Here is a 26,549-nt window from a genome sequence, read left to right as displayed (position 1 = left end):
CCTTGACTCGCTATGGAAGGTGTATACAGGAATTTTAGCCAATAGGATTATAAATTGGGCAGAGAAGTATGGAAGGATTTCGGAGTATCAAAATGGGTTTCAAAAAGAGAGAAATACTGTGGATAATATATGGATTTTTGATACCTTAAGTACGAAATATGTCAAGATAGCAGGGATGAGATTATATGTGCAGCAATAGATTTGGAGAAAGCCTTCGATGCAGTGAATAGGGAGGCGTTGTTTACTAGATTAAGGGATATTGGGTTATCAAAGAAAATGAGGATGGCAATAGAAGGAATATATGAGGAAGTAATGGTGGTGATTAAATTACAAGGGGGTGAATTGAGTAAGTGTATTGAATCCAAGAGGAGTGTAAGACAAGGCTGTAAGCTGTCACCGATATTATTTTTATTGTTTATAAACAATATATTAGACAGACATGGAAGCGAGGGCTGGCAATGTCCTTGGATAAGGAAACGGGGAATACTGGGACTGCTATTTGCGGATGATTTATTGATTTTGGCACTGACAGCAAGGGTGTTGAGAAAAGGGCTAGAAGATGGGCACTTAGAATAAATGTACAGAAGACACAGATAATGGTATGCAGGAAAAGGAAAGAAAAGAAATTTTGGATAGTAGAACAGGAAGAAATCAGACCAGAAAAAAAATTGAGTATTTAGGAGTAATAATTAGTAGAAACGGAACATGGAAGGAACAGACCAAAAGAGCTAAATTAAAAGGGAGAGGAGTACTTGCAGTAGTGGGGGTATTAGAGAATAAATTCCCGGATATTAAATACAAGATTCAGAGAATGGTGTTCCAATCAATGGTTAAAGGAAAAATGTTACATGGGGTAGAAGTGTGGGGATTGGAGGAGAATAGAAATGAATTAAACCGGGTGGTGGAAAAATTTAGTAAGATTATGATGGGGGTTCCTAACTGTACTGCTAATGTGGGGACTAGATTAGTATGTAAAGAATCGATAGATATTACTATAGCAAAGAGGGTAATGAAGTATTGGAAGAAGGAAAGGGAGGAGATTTATTACAAGAGGTTTATAGGTTCCAGAAAAGTATGGAGAACGAAGAGTACTGGGTGAATAAGTGCAAAAATAAACTACGAAGTATAGGGTTAGGAGAATGGTGTGAAAGATGGGGAGAGAGGAAAGAATGGGTATTGAGAAAGGTGGAAAAGAGAGTGGCTGATATAGAAAGACAGAGTTTAATAATGGAATGTAGGGAAAGAGACTCATTATCAGTATTAAACAAATTAGTAGAAACTACGAACCCGAGAACCAAATTTGAGGGTAGGAGGGGTAAAAGAGGATTATACTGGTGGGTTATGGGAATTCCAAAAAATATAGGATGGATAGGTCGAGAAAATAAGGATAGATGTATTTTATGTGGAGAGGGATGGTCGGATATGCATATATTTTCTAAATGTAGTGAATTAGAAGAGATGAAAAAGAAAGTGTTGAATAAGAAAGAAAAAGTAGAAAAGGGTCATAAGATGACGGCATGGCTATGCAGAGAATGGGAAAGAGGAACAGATATATCAAAATATTTAAATTTGGTTAGAGCTAGGTTTGTAAAGAAATTAAGTGAACAATAGGAAGGTGTTATGTTCCAGATAATGAGTGACAGAAGGAAAGGATTGTAGAATAGAGTTGGAAATATAAAGAATGTACAAGTAGTGAGTGATATTTAGACTTAGAGACGCAGATAAGAAAGGAAGAATTGTGACTAATAATTCTAGGACATAGGGTTGAAAATAAGAAGTGTGCTAACTATAATGGATAAGTTACTATAAGGTAGATTAACAAGTGTAAGTGAGAAGAGAGCTGAGTAGATTTGGAAAAGAGAGGGGAGCGGATATAAGAGATAGAAGGAGGGGCTGAGTCAGACCCATCTCTAGGTGAAGATAATAAGGGAATTGGTAATGTATAGAAATGTGTAATAGTGAGTGGTTTTTTAGACTAAGAGATGTAAATAAGAGTAAAGAACTGTGATGAGTAAGAGAACTGTTGAACTGTTGGCAAGTTCGGTGTTTAAAAAAAAAAAAAGTGAAACAGATCAACACTAGGACATAGTGGATGGAATAAACAAGCAGGGTGTAAACAGGTGTATTGAAATTGGTAATGTAAAGATATGTGCAATTAATTAGTGGGTTTTTTAAGACTAAGAGATGTAAATAAGATGAAAGATCGGTGAGGAATAAGGAAACTGTAGAACTGTTGACAGTTCAGTGTTGTTAAAAGGTGTATAAAATATTAACTCTAAGACATAGTGTTGACAATATAGTGGATAAGTTACTATAAGGTAGATAGGTGTAAGTGAACAAGAGAGATGGAAAGATTTGGAAAGGTGGAAGGATGGGGTGCGTAAGACCCATCCCTAGGTGAGAAAAACAAACATGTCCGCACATAGAGATAATGGAGGGTCAAGATGGGAGCAGGCAATGTGTATCAGACGACTCAGATTAGTAGGCAGGACAATAGACAAGAGCGTGACGAATCGCATGACGGTCTGGTATCCACCTCTGCGATTCGCCACGCAAAGAATGGGAGGGAAGCACATTGCCATAGAGGTTTAGGTGGGGATGACATCTGACCCACGGGTGTGGGTGATAGCGGTATCATTGGTGGAAGGGGTTCCCTCATTACCAGGAGATACCGCGAACAGCCAGTTGTCTCTTTTTTCTATTGTTAGTTGTAGTTAGTAGAATATTAGTTTTAGTGAAGGGTGGTGCAGCTTATGGTCTGGAAATCCGCCTCTGCAGTGCCACCAAATTAGTTAGAGTATGGAGTAAGTAGTTTTATAGAGCTAAGTAGTTTTAAAAGATATATAGTAGATTTTGTTTGTTTAGTGTAGGGTGTCGCAGCCCACGGTCTGGTGATCCGCCTGGGCGACGCCACCAAATTAGTTAGGGTATGTAGTTAGTAGTTTTAAGAGACATAGATTAGATATTGTTTGTTTAAAGTTTTGTTTTGTTTCTGTGTGTTTTGGTGTCTTTATTGCCTGTAAGCCGATGGTGTATACTAGGGTAGGCAATAAAGAGACGTTTACCTACCTGTGGGAATCAGCATCTTTATATTCTGATGGCCAGGCAGGTATCAATTTTTGAAAATGAGATAGTTTCTCATAGTGCATTGGCACTGCTGGTGGTTCCATGTAGCCTACACAGTGACCTCCATGGTATGCACTAGCCATGCATCTTGGTGGGTGTGCCATTTACCAACTGATGAGCCCAACTTAGCACACTGGGGCGAAACGCTGGCAACCATGAATGAGTTAGCTGGAAAATTTATAATGTCCAATAACGAACCAACTATAATCTGCGCACCTTTTAGTGATATTTCTTTGTACAGGGTGAGGAGGAAGGAGGGATCTCTCCCGGTTCCGGTAATACTGCCAACTGAATGGAAATGAAATCTGAATTGAATCTATAATATGATTGTTCGATATGAATTTTCTAAACCTTTATTATCTTAAGCCAACAACTGTGTCATACACACATTATATAACTTTTCTCAAAATGAATCTTGTTCCTAGCATAAATTATATCGTTTGGTTTTGCTGTGTAAACAACAACAGTACTAGTACGTAAAAGTGTACGCCAGATGTCGCACAGCGAAGCATAAGCGATTCTTAGTTTGTGTTGAAAGGTTGCCAATACGAATCTCGAAGATACCGGAGGTCGACCAATTTAGCACTAGGGTGTCCATGCATCGCTAAAAGGTGCGCGTACTATACCTATATTGGTATTAAGTGGTATGTTCACAGAGTTCGATAGCTGCAGTCGCTTAAGTGCAGCCAGTATCCAGTATTCAGGAGATAGTAGGTTCGAATCCCACTGTCGGCAGCCCTGAAAATGGTTTTCCGTGGTTTCCCATTTTCACACCAGGCAAATGCTGGAGCTGTACCTTAATTAAGGCCATGGCCGCCTCCTTCCCACTCCTAGACCTTTCCTGTCCCATCGTCACCGCAAGACCTATCTGTGTCGGTGTGACATAAAACAACTAGCAAAAAAAAGTATGTTCCGAGCTGTCAGTGGAGAGATGGCGTGGAATGACATCAGTAGATGAATAAGTTTGAGTGGTGTCTTTAAAAGTAGGAAAGATCACAATATGGAGATAAAGCTGGAATTCAAGAGGACAAATTGGGGCAAATATTCATTTATAGGAAGGGGAGTTAGGGATTGGAATAACTTACTAAGGGAGATGTTCAATAAACCAATTTCTTTGAAATCGTTTAAGAAAAGGCTAGGAAAACAACACAAAGGGAATCTGCCACCTGGGGGACTGCCCTAAACGTAGATCAGTAGTGATTGATTGATTGACCATAATAGAATATAGGCCTACTGTATTAGCATTTATTATTTGACATATATTTGATAAATTCAAAATGTGTACACAGCTGGCTAGACTTTAAACTAAAGGAAAGGTCCTAGTCTCTAATTGTGTAGTATTTAAAAGAAAAACATACAAAGCTCAAAAATAACCGCTAAGTCTTGGATTATGATATACATGCTGTGTTTTTAAACAATTTGTTATACATTCCTCGTTTGCCTCTGAAATATATTTCTCACTCGCTGTTGAACAATTTTCATTATTATCGCCTTTTTTTTCCTTCCCTTTTTAAAAAAAATAATGTTCACCCACAAATTATTTAGATCAAATTTTGAAAATAAAGTTGTACCCAAATTAGTCATTAAATTAATTGAAAATATTCCATGGGCCTATTTTTTTAAACTTCAGTTTTGGAAACTTCCATCCTCCTGTAAAATTATCTAGGGAGGGTCCAATGATTGTATGTTCCTCTGTGTGATCTCCCTATTCAGACATTGTACCACATTGTAACACTTGAAAGGAACACCAGTAGCTTTTTACTTGTGGTTCTTCCTTTAAGTGAACATTTTCTGTTACAGGGTGAGATGTGTTACATTAAAGGCAGTTCCTGCACAACCTCCGTCCTCTGTATGTTCCTCTGTGTGATCTCCCTATTCAGACATTGTACCACATTGTGTCACTTGAAAGGAACACCAGTAGCTTTTTACTTGTGGTTCTTTCTTTAATTGAACATTTTATTTTACAGGGTGAGATGTGTTACATTAAAGGCAGTTCCTGCACAACCTCCGTCCTCTGAATCCTACGATGAAAAAAATGCCAGGCTCAAACGACCTCAGTCTCCACATCTTACCATTTACAAACCACAACTTACGTCATTAATGTCCATAAGTCACAGGATGACTGGCATGGCTTTGGGAGTTTACATGAGTGCTCTGGGACTTGGTGAGTGATTTTCTTGTTAGGTGTAGTGAAAGGAGTTGGATAACTACAGCAGAATCTGGCAAATTCAACTCCTGATAACTCTACATTCCAATATAAGTTGATGAGCACTATTTAAAAAAAAAAATCTAAGTGATTTTTGCTTGTCAAGCACAGCAAACTGGGGAAATAAATGATCATATGTAATGTGTTTAGTCATCTAAAGATAAGGATGGCCATAAAGAAGGATACAATGATCCTGCCTTGTCAAGGTAAGGGATTTAAGAATGAATACCTGTGCTCCAGAGCAATTGAACTCATATTACAGTCTTTATGTTCTGTTTTGCAGATAAGTTGCACAATAGGACTTCAGCTATCTTTGCTGCCATTTCCATTTTTTGTATTCCTATCCCATGAATATGCTCCTTACTCCAATTATTACCTAGAGGTAGCCTACTGAGCGAGATTATAGTTGCCCACATGCAAAGTATTTGATGTTGGTAGTACAGAAGTTTGCAAATTTTGTATGATTTAATGAGTGAGTTGGAACTGTTTAGTTGAAATTCTTGTAAGCCTTGAACAGTACTGGAGAAATCCTAGGTGCCCGGACACCATGACAATCAAAGACCAAAATTTTAAAAATTATGATTGCTAAATTCTAATGAGAGGGCAACACAATATTTTGAGGGTTTTTTTTTTCTTTCCACTCTAAAAACTTTGCTCCAGCTTATCCCAGGTATTTCTGGGGTCGCTGGAGCCACCAAAGCTCATTTTATTCTTCCTGACACCACAAGAGTTTTAAGATGAAAATCTCCAAGGACTGACTGAGATTCAACCCTCAGCCTTCTGGGTGGGAAGCCTACAGCTAAGTCACAGAGCTGTTCCTCCCTACATTCCTATTCTAGAAATAACAATTTGGTGGCATTTTAAAAATTTCAACAGTGAAATTCATAAAAAGATAATGGTAACTGCGCTTCATGATTTTGGTAATGAAGGTGTGAATTTAATGGTTTCTGAAGAAGAGGAACATGTATTGGAAACCATTGTTTTTGATTGATTTTGAAGTAAAGGAACTTGGTGCCTTCAATACTTTATTGAATTTCATAATGATGCGATATCACAACTTGATGACGGGCATGACTGTTTCATGCGTAACCAGTTTTTAACAATACATAATTGTCCGACAAATCGGAAATAGGCTCGGAAAGTGCCAACTTCAATTAATGAAATAAATTTATAAAATTAAGTCTCTTCATAACATTTTTCCCCCCTTGAAAGGAGGTCTTTTAACTAACTATTGTAATCTTATACCTATTGTAAAAATACTTAAATATTCTTAACATATGCATTAATACAAAACTCTATAGGCCTACATACATATTTTTTATGATTAAAAGAAAATAATATTGAAGTTATATCTTTGATGAAAATAATACAAAGTTAGAGGTATCACAGGAAATCTTTAATTCAGTTCTCCTTGTCATCCCTTTCAATGGGAAGATGCTTGATGCTTCGGGTGAAAGTTCCACTAGCTGTCCGAACGGTGACAGCCCTCACCTCACCATCTTGTCCAGGGTGAACTTGAACTATCCTACCCCTAGGTCACTCTAGAGGTGGGATGTTGTCCTCAGTTAACACCAAAGAATCAACATCAATACGTTGATTGGTATTATGCCACTTGACACGTTTTTGCAATTCCTGCAAGTATTCTCGCTGCCATCACTTCCACAACTGCTGCTGAATTTTCCGCAAATGCTGCCAACATGACAAGTGGTTATCGGGTTCTCTCAACAAATCCCTTTGTACAGGTTGCACAATCGAGTCACTTAGAAGAAAATGTACTGGTGTTAGGACTTCTAAATCATTTGGATCATTTGGCAAGAGAGTAAGGGGACGTGAATTTAATACAACCTCTATATCGCAAAGAATAGTGTAGGTTTCTTCGAAAGTTAGCACGCGTCCCTGTATTTCAGTCAGCAAATGTCTCTTCATCATCTTTACAGCTTCTTCCACTCTCCCTCAAAATGGGGTGACTGGGGAGGAATGAAACTCCAGTGTATCTGCTGCTGAGCAAGAGAGGAGGTAATGGTCGTTGACCTCTTTTCCAAAAAGGACTGGATATCTTGTAGTGCGTTGGCTGCTGCAATGAAATTCTTCCCATTATCAGGGAAAAGCTGCTTGCACAAACCTCTTCTCACCATAAAGCGTTGTAGTGCAGCTAAGAAAGCTTCGGTCGTTAGCTCCAACACCAGCTCCATATGCACTGCCTTGGTACTGAAGAATGTAAATACAGCTACGTAACTCTTGTAAGTATGAATCCGGCCTTTTTCTGTGGATTTCTCTTACAGATATTGGATCTGCATAGTCCACTGCTGTGGTAACAAAGGGTCGAACAACTAACCTAACCCTTTCTTTTGGTAAATCTGCCATGCGTACCTCCAGAACTGTAGGATGGTAACAAAAGCACTTCAGACACCTCTTGACAATCTTTTTCACTTCTCTTCTGCCGCTGATAGGCCAATATCGTTGTAGAGTTGCATGTAGCAGTTGCTCTGGGGGACAATGCTTCAGACGACGATGTTCATTTTCCATTATCATCCTGGTGATGTGATGATTTGCTGGTAGAAGCACAGGATGTCTCTGTTCTGATGTTAGCTCCGAAAAACGAAGCCTTCCTCTAACCTTAATCAGTCCATCACTATCCAGAAACGGACTGAGTGACTTTAGAGAACTCTTATTTGGGAGGTCTTGATTATTAATTAAGCACTGTAGTACTTGAGGGAATGCTTCTAATTGTGTCCATCTGACTACCTGTTTCTCTGCTTTACAAGTTTCTTGTATTTCTAGTGAACCTTTTTTCCTTTCTGGCAGTTTGAGTTTGCAATTATAAATGAATCTTTGACAATATGCTACTGTACGGCATAATTTCAGAAATGAGAATTTATTCAGTAGAATGCTGGTTGATGTTGCTGTCAACAACTTCCCTTTGATCAGTCCTGGACCCACGAGTCCTAGTGGATCAAAAATCTGTACGATTTTGGAGGCGACTTCTCTTTTGGATCTTGGTGACTGCTTTGCCAGTTCAACTCGAAACTGAAGGCAATCTTGTGCTGAGTCCCAGAGGAGTCCAAGAGTCTTACTAGCTTCACCTTTGTCTAAAACCAGAAGTCCCTTTGTCGCTTTTGCTCTCCAAATCCTGCAAGATCTCTTTGCTGTTGGACCTCCATTTCCTCAAATGCATTCCACCACTCTTGAGAATATTTTGTATTTGCCGCCGAAGCCGATCACGTCTTCTAGAATGTCTTCTCCACGTACACAGTCATCCATATAAAAATCATCGCGAATAGCCTTTGCTGCTGCTGGAAATTCATTTTCATGAAGAGTAGCCAATTCATTTAGGCATTTCATGGCATGGTAAGGTGCTGATGCTGTTCCATATGTTACACTATTCAACTGATAGATCCTCACAGGGGCTGAAGATTCCTCTTTCCACAAAATCTGCTGTAATGCTCGATCTTCAGGATGGATGAGGATTTGCCTATACATCTTTTCCACATCTGCCGTCATGACGTACTTATGGCTGCGAAATCTAAGTACATTGTGAAAGAGATCTTGCTGTAAATTAGGTCCTGTCATGAGTTTGTCATTGAGTGATGTTTTTGCCGAGGCATCAAATGCCACTCTGACCTTTGTGGTGTCACAATCTGGACGTACCACTGGTTGATGGGGTATGAAGTATGAATTTGGTACATCTTGATTTTGGTTTGTTTCAATCAAGCTCATATGCCCTAGATTTTCATATTCATCCTTGAAATCTGCATAAGTAGCCTTGAGTTCGGGGTGTCTGCTTAATCTCTTGACTAATGATTCCATTCTGTTCAGTGCATGTTTTCTTGATTCTCCGAGGATAACATCTGGCTTGATAGGGAGCCTTACAATGAACCTGTCGGTTCTCTCGAAACGGTGTCCGTGAACTGTCTTTCACATATTCTTTCTTCTGATGTGTAATGTTGAATCTCTGGAGTAGCTTCTTGTTTCCAGAATTTTTCCATCTGATCTGATCTGATAATTGTTGATTGCTAATTTTCATGCATGTTGTTGTTGATCCTTGTTTGTTCTCAAAATCTTCGCCGCCTATAATCCAGCCTAATCGGGTGTTTTGCAGAGCTGGTTGTCCTTCAGCTTCATTCTTGGGTGGACCTATGACTACAGTATTTTCCAATGAAGTCCTGCACCAATTAATATGTATTTGTCTCCAGGCTTGTTGAATGTGGGGTCTGCCAAGTGAATGTCCTTTGGAATAATAATTTTGTCCTTCTTGATCTCCAACTGTGGCAATTGTCCTGTTATCATTGGCAAAACTAGAAATTCTGCTTCCACCTCAAATCCGTCATTCCTTAAAGCGAGGTGTACTTTCGTAATCCTTTTTGTTTCCACTTTGAAGCAATCTACTCCAGTGATGTGTGCGTTTGTCTTGACATTCGGTAAACCAAGCTTCTTATACAGACCTTCTTTCATTAGATTCAAATGAGATCCCGGATCCAATAAGGCTCGGCATGTCATTCTTCTTCTATGAACATCTTTCACATCAATTAAAGCTGTTGACAAAAGTATTTGCGATGTTATTCCTTTCACCAAGCTCACATTGAGCGAAGCAGGTGAATGCCGAGATTCGACACACAGTTTTATGGGCACTTGATTTTCTTTAACATTTTGTTTCTGTTTGTCATCTTCCTCAGCATGTAAAAGTGTGTTGTGAAGAAGTCCACATTTCTTGCATTTTGATCCTCTGCAATGTTTTGCAATATGTCCTGGTTTCAAACAGTTATGACACTGTCCTTTTTCTCGGAGCAGTTTTCTTCTGTCTTCAAGTGATCATTTAATTAATTCTTCACATGTAAAAATGGGGTGACTTCCACCACACAGATTACAGCTTGCCTGAGTCGTCGTCATAACTTTCTTGCTAGGTTGTTTGTCCTTCGGATTTGTCTTCGTGTTCAATGCCTTGGTTTTGTTGTGATTTAACATCATATATTATTGGGAATGCTCAGTTACAAATTTCAAGAAATCATCCAACGTTGGCATCTTTGGAGTGTTGCCTTTCACCCTTTCCTGCCAGTCTCTTTGCTCAATGAAATCCAGCTGCTTCTTTGCTAGATGAATAACCAATGTATCCCAGTATTGTACCGGTTGCTTCATTGCTTTTAATGAAGCCATGTGAGTTTGAATATGAAATTGTAATTGCCTGAGTGATTCAGATTTTTGTTCTCTTTCAAAACTGTAGGAAACTTGAAAAGTTCATCTAGATGTGTTTCAGTTATCATTTGATTATCATATGTATCTACAAGCAAGCTCCAAACACTTCTGTAGTTTTCTTCTGAAATGGTAAAACCTTGAATGACTTTGCGTGCCTCGCCCTGCAGAAGACCGATCAGATACTGACATTTTTTAATATTTGTTAGTTGAGTATCATCATGACTGGTTGACTTAAAAAGCAACCATTTTGTGAATTCGGTGTTAAATTCTGGTAATTTATGTATTCTTCTGTTATGATTTTGTGGAACTTCCTGTTGATGATTGGCGTTCTTTACTGCTGTGTTCATTTGAGCTAGCAAATTATTTTGAACATCCTCTGCTTCATCTATTGTCATTTGCAGTAGTGTAACTGCACGGAAATAAATAGATTCAAATAGCTCTTGCTCTCCCTCACATTCCTCTTCAAACTGTAGTGCACCGAGCTCGATAGCTGCAGTCGCTTAAGTGCGGCCAGTATCCAGTAATCGGGAGATAGTGGGTTCGAGCCCCACTGTCGGCAGCCCTGAAGATGGTTTTCCGTGGTTTCCCATTTTCACACCAGGCAAATGCCGGGGCTGTACCTTAATTAAGGCCACGGCCGCTTCCTTCCACTTCCTAGGCCTTTCCTATCCCATCGTCGCCATAAGACATATCTGTGTCAGTGCGATGTAAAGCAAATAGCAGTAAATAATAGCAATAATCTGTAGTGCAGCTATTTCATCAGTGATCTCTTGTTTTCTCTATTTTCATTTGTACTTCAAAACCACATTTTTTAATTCTAACCTTTGCTTCTGATTTTGACATGTCAGCTGTAATCGACTTTATTATTCTTGTTAACGTGCCTTTTACTCGGCCACACGATTGTTTCAATTTCTTTAGTTGCAGCATATTGAAATTAAGGTTATGCTGTGAAAGTTCGAAGGGATTGTGCGAAGGTTATGTGTAAGTTCAAAGGAATTGTGTTGCTGAATTGAGGTTATATGACAAAGGAAATTGGATCTTTTATATTTATGACAACAGGAAGAACAGTGGAGTTCAATTATTATTTTCTTATTATTATGTTGATCAGTGATGTTTATGTTACGAAAACATGTGCTAAGGGAAAGAGGCTAGAATCTAAAAGTATGCATAGCAAGGATGGTGTATACGTCAGAGAGACTAATGGTCTTGCGGAGATTCTTGCATTGAGCGGTGAGAATAATGTAAATCTTGATTTGTCTTTACTTCTTTGTATGCACTATGTACGTAACCTTGAATCGTACTTGCCTGATTACTGATTTATGCTGCACTCCGTTGAAGTTGTTGGCCTCAGCGGTCTGATTTTTGTTATGAACGAGAGTGCAATATCCGTGAATGATTCCATGAATTCAAGATGTGTTGTATTTTTATTCCGCTGCTTAACCCTCTACTGCATACTGTTGCCTTTAGGCAACAAATAACTTTTCACCTGTATAAATGGATAAATATTGTACACAGAGGTAGTTTTACGGCACAGTAGTAGTAATGTTCGGTCTTTGAATGTTAAAAGCTTAGCGTAAAATCGTGAAAAATCGTATATATATTCAACTATGGCAATCCACGTCACATATGAGTGTTAAGCTATTAGCCTCAGTTAAGAATTGCTGGTACATGTAATACACTGAGCGTATGTTGAACATTAAAGCTTGAAATTTTCTTCACCAAACGAAAACGAAAAATAATTCATGCAGTAGAGGGTTAACCTCAATTGCGATGCATTGTTTTCACTTCTGCATTTCACTTTTCATGATCTTGGTTGTATTGAACATCTCAGGTTATTGAGAGACAGGAGCAGCAAATAAGAAAGCAGCGATGATGGCTGAAGGTAATGAGATCAAACTGGTTAAGGCTATTGAAGTAAGCAATTCTGCAAACTCCTAGGTTTTTTTCTGATTTGGCCAATCTGTCTTGAATCTGCTTTAAAATATCCAAGATTCAAACTTCTTTGCAGTTTAGCTGTTGGTCTTTAGAAATAAAGAGTATTTCATTCTTCCACAGCCCTGTGATAGAGGTTTTTCTCTTAAAACAACAGTCGCCACCCACATGGTGGCAAAAGCATGGACACAGGTAGACAGGTATGAAAGTTAAAAACCTTTTTTAAATATGTAAGTAACTCAGTGGTTCCATGGAAGGAAATTATCAAAAATAAATTAGTAATAGTAACTTACCTCTTGAGCCTCTGTGGCTCAGGTGGCAGCACGCCGGCCTCTCACTGCTGGGTTCCGTCGTTCAAATCCCGGTCACTCCATGCGCGATTTGTGCTGGACAAAGCAGACACTGGACAGGTTTTTCTCTGGGTACTCCAATTTTCCCTGTCATATTTCATTCCAGCAACATTCTCCAATATCATTTCATTCCATTTGTCATTCATTAATCATTGTTCCAGAGGAGTGCGACAGGCTTCAGCAGCCAGCACAGTTCCCTTCCTCACCACTAGAGGGGGGCTTCATTCCATTCCTGACCCGGTTGAATGACTGGAAACAGGCTGTGGATTTTAATTTTCAGTTTACCTCTTCCCACATTCTTAGGAACATTTTTATCATCTGCCTGATCTTGCCTTCCCATCATTTGTTCTTACCCAAAAGATAGCATGATAGTAAGTAGCCTGTACGCTAACCAAAGGTATTAGCTATAAGCTTACCAAATTTGAGCACCATCAGCCAAGTCGTTTTTACATTAAAGAACAGACTGGCAAACATACAAACTTTTGAGATTTATTTTTGCTGCCATGTTTTCCTTAAATCACGATTCTTGCAGGAACCCTTTGATAGTCTGGGATGATGCATAGCTTCTGTTACCTGGAATGATATTATCTTTTAAATGGTGAAAGAAATTTGAAAATTGTTGTTTGGTAGTTTCTGAGATTACCCATTACATACAAACTCATTCTCTATATTATAGATTAAATCTGATACTATCAGTCTGTGCCAGTCTCTGAAATGCGGCCATTTCTTGTGTTCCTTTTGGGTGCAGGGCAGTTCCTACTCTCTCCGATAGAGCTTGCAATATGTGTGGTCCACTGCTACCACATTCCATTAAAATGATGAATCCGTGGAGTTTGAAAGTGACTTGTCGTTGTGTGTGCTGTATCCCCAACGTAACTCTCCAGTGGTCTTGTCACTAGCCATTACTGCCACAGGGGATACAGGTCCTTGGGTTACTTTGCGGCTCTAACCAATCCAAACCAATGGTCTTGTCACTAGCAACCACTCCAGACCACTGCTCTTATCACTAGCCTGTCCTAAGTTGACAGCCTTGTGTAGTGCACTGCGATGACGTATGAGTCGCACCATGTTGGATTCTTAACCTATTGCAAACTAGTTAGTCAAACTTTACTGAAATTTGTAGCAATATTTATTTTAAATAGTACAGTAAAAAGATTGTGAAATCTGTGTTTCATGTTTTCAACCTTTTTTCTGGTTAAAGTAGTTAGCTCTGACTACAGTAGAAGTCCGCTATAACGAGTATTGCATATAATTGACAGTTTTTGTCTGTTCCTTCAAAATTCCTATCTTAAACAGCGTATTATCCTTCAGTTACAGCGAGAGCCCTATCACTGACACATCCGTTATTACGAGCGATTAAGCATGCACGATTTTTTCCATTACCAACCTTTATGCCCCCCCCCCCCCAGCGATTATATTTCATGCCGGTCAATCATCTTCGGTATATTTCCTCTCTATGTCCATTAGCAAGCGCTCTCGTCAACATTTGAAGGTGATGTCTGAGTTGATTTGTAATACCTGTCGACTGCATTTCCGTAAAGAAAATTAAAAATGAAATAGGAAAACATATGTTCATACATAATATGGCGTATGGCTTTTAGTGCCGGGAGTGTCCGAGGACAAGTTCGGCTTGCCAGATGCAGGTCTTTTGATTTGACTCCCATAGGCGACCTGCACGTCGTGATGAGGATGAAATGATGATGCAGACGACACATACACCCAGCCCCCGTGTCAGTGAAATTAACCAATTATGATTAAAATTCCCGACCCTGCCGGGATTCGAACCTGGGACTCCTGTGACCAAATGCCAGCAGGCTAACCATTTAGTCATGGAGCCGGACATGTATTCATAATAAATGCGTAAATAACATGTCCGATAGCAGTTGTTAACTCTTCAAAATAAAAGCTGAAGTAAACCATCACTTAATTTTAATGATAAATACTGCAGTAAAGTAAGAATGGGACACACCTCAAGATATGGTAGAGGGCATCATTGATATCAGAGGTTAGTTTTATATTTTCTACTGTCTGGTTAAATTTTGGAAAGTCTATCGTCATGTAAATTTCTTGCAAGAGATTTTCCTTTTATGTAAAGTTATAACAAGAGGGTTATCATTTCTCTTCTAGAGATTGATACAGTATATATTTTCATGGTAGGCCCACATACGTGGTTAAGTTATAGGTGACTCTGTTTGAACAAGAAAACTGAAGCGTTTGCCACAGAATGCGACCTTCGGTATTGTTTCCTTGCTGTGTGCACTTGCGAGCTCTCTCGCAACTGCTGTTCTTTAAAGAAAATTAGTTATGGAAGAGGAGAACATGTTTTCGTAACAAATACGTAAATAACGCGGTCAGTTGCAGTTGTTAACTCGTTAAAAATAAAGGGTAATTAAACAATTGCTTAATTTTAAATACTCTACATTGAAATTAAGTAAGAATGCGATACACCTCAAGACATGGCAGAGCGCATCACTGATTTCTGAGGTTAGATTATATTTTCTCGAGTCTGGTTAAATTCCAGTAAGGCTGTTCCCATCTAAATTTATAAAGAGAAGGTTATCACTTTTCTACTGGCGCTTCATATATGTTTTCATGGTACATAGGGTTATGTGACGCTGTTTGAATAAGAAAGCTCAAGCGCTTGCCACAAAATGCGACTTTTCTCACTATGCACACTTGCGAGCTCTCTCGATGACATTCAAATGCGATGTCAGAGTCGATTAATAATACCCGTCAGCTGCTGTTCCGCAAAGAAAAATTAGAAATGAAAGAAGGTAACAGGTTTCCATAACATATACTCGACCGGGCGAGTTGGCCGTGCGGTCAGGGGCACGCGGCTGTGAGCTTGCATCTGGGAGATAGTGGGTTCAAATCCCACTGTTGGCAGCCCTGAAGATGGTTTTTCGTGGTTTCCCATTTTCACACCGGGCAAGTTCTGGGGCTGTACCTTAATTAAGGCCACGGCCGCTTCCTTCCAACTCCTAGGCCTTTCCTATCCCATCGTCGCCATAAGACGTAGGCCTATCTGTCTTGGTGCGAGGTAAATCATTTACAGCCAAGAAAAGTAAGGGAAGGTCCAATATGCGATAACCTCAAATTTTGTGCAGTGAACACATGACTTCTAGCCTATAAAGATCTATAAATTGTACATGTTAACATTCAACACTATTCTTTAACAAACTTACGAATGTATTCTGAGTTTTACTGGCTATTTTTGTAGGAAGGCAGTATTTCTAAATTTAAAATGAATAAATAGTGAACACAGGACTTTTAGGCCTACATATTCTCCCCAAAGATTGCGTAGGCTTTATTGGCCCGAGTTACGAGATATTAAACGATCACTTTGTTAATGATCTCACCTGCTATATTAACAGCAACAACCTTGAATATTTCTTAACTAAAGTAAACTCATTTCCTCATCCCGAGGTGGTGCAGCCCCCAATGGAGGGGAGCTGCATGTACCATTTTTACTGAATATCAACTTTCCTGCCATTCTTAAATCTCTGGCAATACTGTGCCAGGAATCGAACTCAGGCCCCGAGAACGGTTGCTTATTGTGCTAACCATTACCGTGGCGGACATTCTTAACTACAAAAAACAGACATATAGCATGACTGATGCATGCTTTAATTGCGTAGGTCGGACACAAAACTATTCTCCTATTTGTGCAACGTCCTCAGAGCTGCAGTAGGCCTACGCTGCGGAGGCTACATTTCTTAACTACGAAACACAGATGTACCGCATGACTTTGGCGCGTTGTCATTGTGCAGGTCATACGGACGAAACTATTCACAAATTTGGGTGATGACATTGGAGCTGCAGTAAGGCTTGTACCCGCTTCGAAGCAGAATCGTTGTTCTCTGACAAATTACGTTGGAGGGTCTTGTATGCAAGATTTATTTTTTTCATTTTCTTTGTCAAAAGAAGCCAGGGGGTCTAATACACGAGTAAATACGGTAAATAACATGCTAGATAGCCATTGTTAACTCGTTAGAAATCAAGGCTAAGTAAATGAATGCTTAATTTTAATACTCGACATGGAAATTAACTAAGAATGTGATACACCTCAAGATATGGTGGAGCGCATCACTGATTTCTGAGGTTAGTCTCTATTTTCTTACTTCTGGTTAAATTTCGGAGAGGCTATGCCCATGTAAATTTTAATGAGAATGTTATGATTTCTGTACTGGCGCTTAGAATATGTTTTCGTTATACAAATAGTACTGTGCCCATTTACATCTCGTAGACAGCTTTCAAAATGGCGCCGAGTGAAGGTATGGCCCATCTGATCTATAAGATACAAGGAATAGATATCTAATGCGATATTATAGAAGGCCATACACGTCACGGAGCGGTCAAATATTGAAGGCACTACGGACAGTGGACTGTCAAGTGAATTGTTTTACAAAAAAATAGAAGACAACGGATTGTTAAAAAAAACTCCATCTTAAAAATTTTCATCAGAGAGTGAAGACGCAATTGGCGAACGCGCTACGTAATTTGAAGAAGACGGAAGGATTTAGAAGAGGTACTTGAGAAAAAGGGATCGCCATAGTAAAAGAAACGACATAATTCACCAACCGACGAAGAAGAGCTGATTAAAAATATAAAAATAAGCAAGATACGACGAAATACGCGTGGGAGAATCTCGACAGCAACCGAGCTACATTCTACAAGGAAGAACCAAGTGAAACCTAGGAGAAAGGTTTTCTTACGGGAAGAAGACTACCTTGGTCTTGTTTCGAGAGAAGAAGAATAAATTTTCGAGTTTTGCAAGAAGCAGCCGATATAGATATATATACGCAGAACTTAAACCCGACGAGATTAAATTCACATCTCTGAGAGCAGCAAAAAGAAATAACAATTGAGGAATTATTATTGTCGAATGGATCATACCATGGCTACTTACGGCTCTGAAATCTGCATTTTTATTGCTAGCAGAAGTAGGATGATGATGGCTTGCTAAATACGCATGATGGACCGAGCTGGGGAGCAGTACATCCTTACCGGAAGACCAACCCATGATGAGGAGGCCGAGGACCTACCAGAAGACCAACCCATGATGAGGAAGGCGACGGGAGACCAGAAGTCAACCCATGATGAGGAAGGCAACGGGAAACCAGACGACCAACCCGTGATGAGGAGGCCGAGGATCTACCAGATGACCAATCCATGACCTGACCGCAGAGCCAACTACATCCGAGTGGAGGCGGAACAGCTGGACCAGATGTAACGATAAGCGAGCTAAGTCATTTATATTATTTAATTACATAGTTTTTGGTTCGCGTACGCATGTGCCTTTGGCATGTGCCTTTGGCATGTGCCGATAAGTTGGTTATAGAAACCGTGGAATTTGAAGTGCAAGTGAATAATGAAAGTGAAGTGTGAGATATTTAAGTCCATAGTAATACGATTAAGCAGTGTAGAATAAGATTCTTGTATGTTATATATATACATCACCGCATATTGGTCAGAATAACTTGTGAGTAACGAGAAGTTGAAAGAAGTGTCTTTAATAACAGCTGATAGTAATGACACATTGAGGAATTGCAATGAACTCGTATTGGTTATGCCGATTTTGAATTCATGACGGAACTGATGTACATAACTTAACATTATATTTATTTCCTTTTTCTACGAGCCAGCGCTGACTCTGAACTTTTACCTGTAAATAATACCAGAGTAAATACTACCCCAAATCAGATTACATTTTCATAGGGCATCTGTTTATTCAATAAATACTATTATTGTGCTTTTCTATCATTTGGTGTGTTATGAATTCTTTCATCTTGACATAGTTGATAAGTTAGTTGGTAAGATAAGCTAACTAACGACTGGGTAGATACCTGATTTGAATATATTGAGTTCTCACGCCGTTGGTACCTTAGTTAGGAGAAATAATTGATTGATATTATGTCTATATCAAATGACCGCACATAAGTTTACCGTGGACCGGCATTCTCTTCGACCTCACGTAAAGCGAAACCTGATGTAAGATCTCCAGATTTTACTTGACAATCAGATACCCTGAGAAGAAATTGAACTGCTGGGAAAAATGTCCGGTCAACGACCGTGTCCAGTACGGTTAAGTTAGGTTAGAATCAATCTAAGGCATTTATAGTGAGAATTGGTGGTAGAATGAGTTCTTGATTCAGGGTACTTACAGGGGTCAGACAAGGCTGTACTCTTTAACCTTTGTTGTTCGTAGTTTACATGGATCATCTGCTGAAAGGTATAAAGTGGAAGGGAGGGATTCAGTTAGATGGGAATATAGTAAGCAGTCTATCCTATGCTGACGACTTGGTCTTAATGGCAGATTGTGCAGAAAGGCTGCAGTCTAATATCTTTCAACTTGAAAATAGGTGCAATGAGCATGGCATGAAAATTAGCCTTTCGAAGACTAAATTGATGTCAGTAGGTAAGAAATTCAACAGAATTGAATGTGATATTGGTGATACAAAGCTGGAACAAGTAGGTAACGTATGTGGAGCTTGCTTTTTATCCTGATCTCTAAGTTTAGAATACTTAAAATACTGTTCTTAATACATTTAAGTAACAAAAGTGGAACGGAAAAGTGAAGAAACAAAAAGCCTGAAAGATAGAAAATAGAGAACGCTCTCTCACTGACAGGTGTTGAATGAGGGAGTAGCAGAAAGGAAAGAAATCTATCTCTTTACAGGCCATGAAAGCCCTTGATGGAGTGGAAGGTAAAGGCTTCCGTATTCGTAACATTGGCCCTATATCCGACTGCCTTTGCTCCCAGGAGTTAAGATACTCAGTTTTAGGTTAGAATGGTTAGCTTATGGTACATAAGCCTCTTCAGAAGTGAAAATCTCATTTCTAAATTTTCAATTTCCAGGCTGGGAATCAAATCCACGGTTTTCTTGGTCAACCAAGCCTGCGTTTACTGCCTCGGCTAGGCAGTCCCATATCATCGTAATAAATTATGTAATATTACTTTTCTGTCTTAACAAGTATGAGCCCAGAACTAATGCACCACATTTTTTGCTTCAACAATTATTTTTTGAACACAATGAAATTTATACACGAGAAAGAATGTTCCTTCTACACTCCCTATTTTTCCATGTAATCTACTTTCTGTTCTATGGCCTTCCTCCAGTGAGACACAAGAGCATGCATGCCCTGTCGGTACCACTCTTTGTTTTGTTCGCGAAGCTATTTCTTTACTGTCCATATCACCTCTTCGTCATCCCCAAAATGTCTCCCACGAATGGCATTCTTCAATGGCCCAAATAAGTGAAAGTCTGAGGGAGCTAGGTCAGGGCTATACAGTAGAGTGGATGGGGTAACACTGTCCGACTCGGTTTCGTGATGTGCTCCGATGTCCTTAAACTTTGTTGAAGCAAACCTCACCTGGGTTGTTTTGGCATCCATGTTGCTGGAAGCACTTCTTGAGTTTGGTTAATGTGTTCACGTGCCTCGGATTTAATGGTGGTGCCTCTCGGCATCACATCAATGAGTATGACACCATCACAGTCCCGAAACACAGTGATCAAAACTTTGCCAACGGAAGCAGTTTCTTTGAATTTTTTCTTCTGTGGAGAGTCAGGATGATGCGATTTCGTCGATTCCCGTTTTGTTTCGGGCTTAAAATGGTGAACCCAGGTTTCATCACCTGTCACAATCCAGGACAAGAAGGCTTCCACCTCAGTTTCAAAATGTTGCAGCAACTCAGAAGAAATATTTTTTCTGAGAGTTTCGCATTCCTACGTAAGACAGCGTGGAACCCATTGTAAATACTTTTTTTTTGCGTAATCAAGAGCACTGATTACACCCACACTTCCTTTGCTGATTGACAGCTCCGCGCCAACTGCCGCGTTGTTCTGCTTCTGTCCTTGCGAATGAACACATCAGCACACTGCATCTTGTCACGTGTGACAACCTTGGGTGGCCTCTCCAACCGCTTTTAATCTTGGAGCTCTGCTGAACTGCTTTCAGATGGCCTCACCCTCTGTGCCCAGCGACTAACCGTACTTCTGTCAGCTGCTGATACTCCATAAACTGAACATAAATGTTTGTGAAAGTTTCCAGCCGTTTCCTGGACTGCAGTGAGAAGTTCAATGACGCCACGCTGCTTGTAACGTACAACACTTACAGACGCCAAGTTGAACCATTGCTGCAAGTACGCTGTGCCCATTCACACGTCCGCGACAGCTTTCAAAATGGCGCCGACTGAAGGTATGGGCCATGTAATCTATAGCAAGCAAAGAATAGACACCTGTTGTGATGACACAGAGGGCCATATACGTCATGGAATGGTCAAGTATTCAGAGTGAAACGGACAGTGGACGGTCTGCTGTATTGTTTTAAAAAAAATAGAAAAAATTTGATTATTAAAAAAACTTCATCTTGAATTTTCACAACGTAGAGAGAGGACGCAATTACCATCTGCGGTATAATTCTTTTAGGAGTATCAAAGGATCTAAACGTATATTAAAGGAAAAAGCATTGAAAAGGGGAAGAAACAAGTCAAATCACCGGAAAATAGCATAATTGACTCCAGATATTAAGAAGGAATCACTTACAAGAGCTACGAGATACGCATGGGTGGATACTCAGCGCAGCGATCTTCAGTCTGCGAAGGAGACCAAGGCAACATAAAAAGGATCACATATAAGAAGAGAAATATCTCCAACAGTTGAATTAGAATAAAAAATAAGTTTTCGTCAAGATCTACAAGAAGTGCAGACAGAGAATAGACACATTGAACTCATTACCAACGAAATCGCGGATACGTCGGAGAGCCACGAAGAAAAAAAAAATACAATTAAGGATTACAGACAACAACAAAAAAAAGAATTGTATAATGGCTGTGCACTGCATTATAATCATCAGTTTTGAGACTGACAAGAAGACCATGAGGATGATGTGCTAAATACACATGATGGACCAACCTGGGAACAGTGCATCTTACTATACGACCGAGCCATGATGAAGAAGGCGACGGGAAACCATCCGACCGAGTCATGACGAGGAAGGCGACAGGAATCCAGACAGTACTTCCATAATGAAGAAGCGGATGATGTACCAGATGTCCAACCCATGACCTAACCGAAGACCCAACTACATCCATTTGGGAACGGAACAGCTGGACCGGGGACAACCATGAGCGAGCTGTCATTCACAATATTTTATCGCATAATTTTTGGTTTGCCTACACATGTACCTTAGGTATGTGCCGATGGGCCAATTGTAGACCGATACATAAGAAATGCAAGTGAATGTTACCAACGAAGTGTGAGATATTTAAGTTCGTAGTTACGATTTAGCAATATAGCAGTAGTTTCTGATGTAATGGATATATACATCAACGTATATCGACCAAAATACTCGTATGAAGCGTGAGGTTTGAAAGAGAAGTGTGGAAACAGCTGATTATAATGACATACTGGGAGATTATAGAGACTTCATAGAGGAAATGTTACAAGTTGACGTCACGAATGGTTGTGCGCGGTGTAGAAATAAACAAATGGAATCACGCATTGTTTACTTCATAGGAAGGGCATTGAACTCAGTCATAGGTTATGAGAAACTGCGACTTTTAAATGTTGTCTTAAGAAACAGTGTGGTACTTTGACGTAGTCGTGAATTTGGGAACGCGATGAGTTATTATTGAGGCTACGATGTTAATATATTAGATGGATGTTGTAAGAAGGATACGATTATGCTAATTTGAGGAAAGGTTCGAGTTATATATTTAGTGATATGAGAAGTTTTACTCTCACGATGCAGGGCCATCGAGTACTTGCAAGTTAAGATATGCCACACTACAAGTTTATTTTTATGATTCGTTTACGTAAGATTGCCCACACCGCTGGAGCGACCCAAGCCAAGGTATGAACAGGATTTACTATTGTAGATGTATGCTCGTGACGTAATCGTATGTCAATGTAGATGAGTTATAATGAACATCGGAATACTACGATACTTTGAATAGCTGTATTTAATCAAATGCATTTACGACACCGATGTATATGAGAGTATGTTACTGAACCCCGCGGCATAGCGCTTCCATAGTAACTGCGTAAGAATAAAGTAACTTGCATTGAAGTAGAATGTTATGGAATATAACGCAGGAAAGGGACATTGAACCTAAAAGGACATGTGTATGACAGCCAAGGATTATGTTGAAATTAGTTAGATAGCTAGATGGATTAATATTCTCCGTTTGAACGTACATTTTTTTTTTAACGAACTACAGCTAAGGAAAGGCTAGAGTAGGAGCCGTATTTATCAGGCACTAGGAACGAATGCCTTAGTTCGTAAGTAGTTATCCATGCACTACGAGAACGTAGCAACAAAAACATGACTTCGGATTTAATCAGATCTATTTTGATTTACTCAGATTTATTCAGATTTATTTAGATGTATTCAGATTTATTTAGACTTAATTTATTAGTGAATTTGAGATACACTTCGGCTTAACATTGTGTCTAAGTGAGACTTGTTTAATCAGACTAAAGGAAATGAACTATCGTAACAAGTTAATTGTGTTGGTATTACACTTACGTCTCAACTGCAATGTGGACCTCAGATGTCCAGTGATCTATTGTAAATATGTAGATACTTAACTTTTACTTCACAAAGGAACTGATCTTCATAATTTAAATACTGGATATTATTTTCGTTTTACGAGCCAGCGCTGACTCATTATCCATACTTATTTTACGCAATTTTAAATAATGCCTCGCATAATATGCTAATTTAATAATCCAATATTTTTTATCAATAAATATCTTATTTATTTTCTACAATTGTATGTGTCATGAATTCTTCCATTACTGTCTAGTTCATAAGTTAGTTGATAGCTAAGAGAGGTACTGAGTAATTAAGTGTTCCATTTAATCATGACAAGTTCTCTCGTAGTCAAATATTCAGATAAAAGTTGTCGACGATTACTACTATTACGTCGTGAGTGTCTGTAGGTGTCATCCGTGAGTTGCTAATCTCTTGAACTCACGTTAAGCGTATTCTATAGTAAGATTACATGTCTTACTTGCCATTAGAAAACCCTGAGGTATCCGCTGAGCGACTCCATTTCGTCTAACTAGGCTGCCCAATGACGAGTAAAATGGATGTATCGGGTAAAGAATGTAATCATCGACTTCGACCATTACAACGCTATCTGTCGGAAGAAATGGAAACTTTGCGCGCGCACTCCGAAAACTTCAAAGAATTTGTATATAAAGTTTTGCATACGTACCATTGTTGGGGGCTGAGAAAAAAATTGCGGTGCATTATTTTCTGGGTCACCTTTGTGTGTGTGTGTATGTATATATATATATAAAATAAGAGTTTGTCTGTACATTGCTCAGAATTATAAAATAATGATATTTCTGTATCGGTTGTATCCACATTAACAAGGAAAGGCACTTTTTATTTTTCCGTGATCTCTGTATGTATGTATGTACGTATGTATGTGCATCACGAGAAAATGGCTTAAAAGAATTTGGTGAAAATCGGGAAATGATGCACTATAATCTCGGCTATAAATAGTTTTATTTATGCTGAGTAAAATGGTAATTTAGGGGAAACCAAAAATTTAATTCTCAAGTAGCCTGTCTATGTTATTAGTGGTCCTATCGATCAGTACTACATTACTAAAGTTATATAGAATAACATTTTCGATCATTTATGTATTATACATTTTTATCGTACCAGCTATGATAACAGAGATATTCATGAATTTCAATATTTGTTGCTAAGTCCATATCAACGCTGAACCATAAAAAATGGGTGAACAGAATTTAATGAAAATCATTATGGAAAGTTGGAATAAATCGCCACAGTCATTTTATTAACGCTAGATGAAATCGTAGTTTAGGGGAAGGTGCCTAAAATTTAATTTTTAAATAATGTACCTATATTATTGGTCCTATCGAAAAGTACTGCATAACAAAAGTTACGGAGAATTCAATTTATGATCATTTATGGCATACAGTTTTACCATACCTACTATTATAACAGAATTCATTAATTTAAACTTTCATTGCTTACTCCATATCAACACCGAGCATTACTATTGTTCAGTCGTGTTAAATGGCGATGGTTTTAGTCATGATTGTCTTAAAGTGTTCTGTCATCTGTTCATATCGACAAGGAAAATTGTGAAGATGATTATTAAAAAATGAGAAAGAATCGTAAAGGAACAATCACTTGAAAAATAAGACAAGAGGGATCATGACAGGAGGAAGGACTGCCTTTACATTAGATGTTGTAATATCACAGTTGGAAGAAAATTAAATGTGAAGGCCTACAATATCGGAAGCCCATAAAATGATCAGTAATTGGGAATTAGAATAGAAGGCTTTGGTGTATGACCTTGACTCTTTTAGTATTCGCGTGTGTAATTGGTGTTATCGTGAGTCAATATAAATGATTGGCTGTTTAGTGCAGTTCAAATATTTACCTTTAAGTGGGTTGGTGTTGTCAAGATCTAGTTTGCTAGTTAAATGGTGATTAGAAGCATTTGGTTATATTGAGGATTTGTATTAGACCCGCCATTTTAATATTTGGCCCAAGAAGTATTTGCCAAAGAGCAGTCATTATTAACTTAAGATATAAAACTCCATTGGCTATCTTGGAGTTTATAAATACTCATGACACACTTTACAAGATCCTTTTATTATCACTAAGGAGTAAAGGAAAAGAGAAGTCAAGGCAAGACAGGTTCTCAAATAATATAGTACAGATGGCAGCGGGTAATACAGACTCGGTCATATGTAGTAGTTGCAGGAAGAAGGAAAGCCACAGCAATTACGACATCTGCCCCATCTGCGAACGTACAGTTAACGATGAATATGCAGTTGTGTGTGGCGGTCTTTGCCAAAGATGGCACCACCTACAATGCGCTGAACTACAACGGGGCCAGTTTAACACTCTAAAGGCATCAAATAAAAAGAAATATAAATTACTATGGCTATGTTTTAATTGTGAACACGGCTTTTTAACGTGCAAAGCAGGGAAATCCATGCAGGAAGAGTTAAAATCTCTAAAGACTGATATACACTCTAAATTTAATGAACTAGTCTCCATCATATACAAGACAAGGGACCAGCCTTCAGAATTAGTACGTGAAGAACCCACAAAGAATGAAGGTCAGCAAGCACAAACAAATCTCACCATTGAGAAGGAAGAAAGTAAACGTCCAGTACAGAATATCTCTCAGAATAGGAAAAGAAATGGACAAGATACAGGGACAAAAGGAACAAATGTCATTGAATTACTTGGGGATACTCTGTGAAGTAACTCACCAGACAAAGAGGAAAACGTACATCTCAGTGAGGGTACAGCATGCCCATTAAGTTCCCCAAGTAAATCAAACCAGCAAGACAATACCCTAACTACATCAAACAGACACATATACCCAAAGTATGGAATAAACCATAGACATCTTCAAATTAACCCAGAAGGAAAGCAGGATCAACTTGTCCAGATAGAGGTAGCAGAAGAAATTGACAGTCATAGATCGATGGAAGCATGACCTGGAAGAAAAGGACAACAGAGAAAATCAGTGATCGGCACTAATGCAAATAAGGAAGACCTTCAAGCAGCTAACAGTCATGGAACGACAGAAGCACGACCTGGAAGACAACAGAGAGAATCAGTGATCGGCACTAAATGTAATGAGGAAGACCTCCAAGCAGCAGAAAAAAGAGCCTGGCTATATGTAGGGAGATTGAAAGAATCAACTTCTGTAGAACTGAGATTACCCCAGGGGGACA

The 26,549-nt window shown here is 39.0% G+C and overlaps 1 protein-coding gene across 1 annotated transcript in view; it reads left to right on the top strand.

The window, feature by feature from the left end:
* Positions 1-26,549, top strand: part of LOC136866533 (succinate dehydrogenase cytochrome b560 subunit, mitochondrial) — a 53,856-nt gene that overhangs the window by 9,349 nt on the left and 17,958 nt on the right. The window contains exon 3 of the mRNA XM_067143592.2: positions 5,094-5,290. Within this exon, the coding sequence (XP_066999693.1) occupies positions 5,094-5,290 (197 nt within the window). The remainder of the gene's footprint in view (positions 1-5,093; positions 5,291-26,549) is intronic.

Source organism: Anabrus simplex, chromosome 3 (genome assembly GCF_040414725.1).
Source record: "Anabrus simplex isolate iqAnaSimp1 chromosome 3, ASM4041472v1, whole genome shotgun sequence".
NCBI classification, from domain to species: domain Eukaryota; kingdom Metazoa; phylum Arthropoda; class Insecta; order Orthoptera; family Tettigoniidae; genus Anabrus; species Anabrus simplex.
Note: the sequence above shows the minus strand (reverse complement) of the source record. Positions and strands in the feature narration are given on the sequence as shown.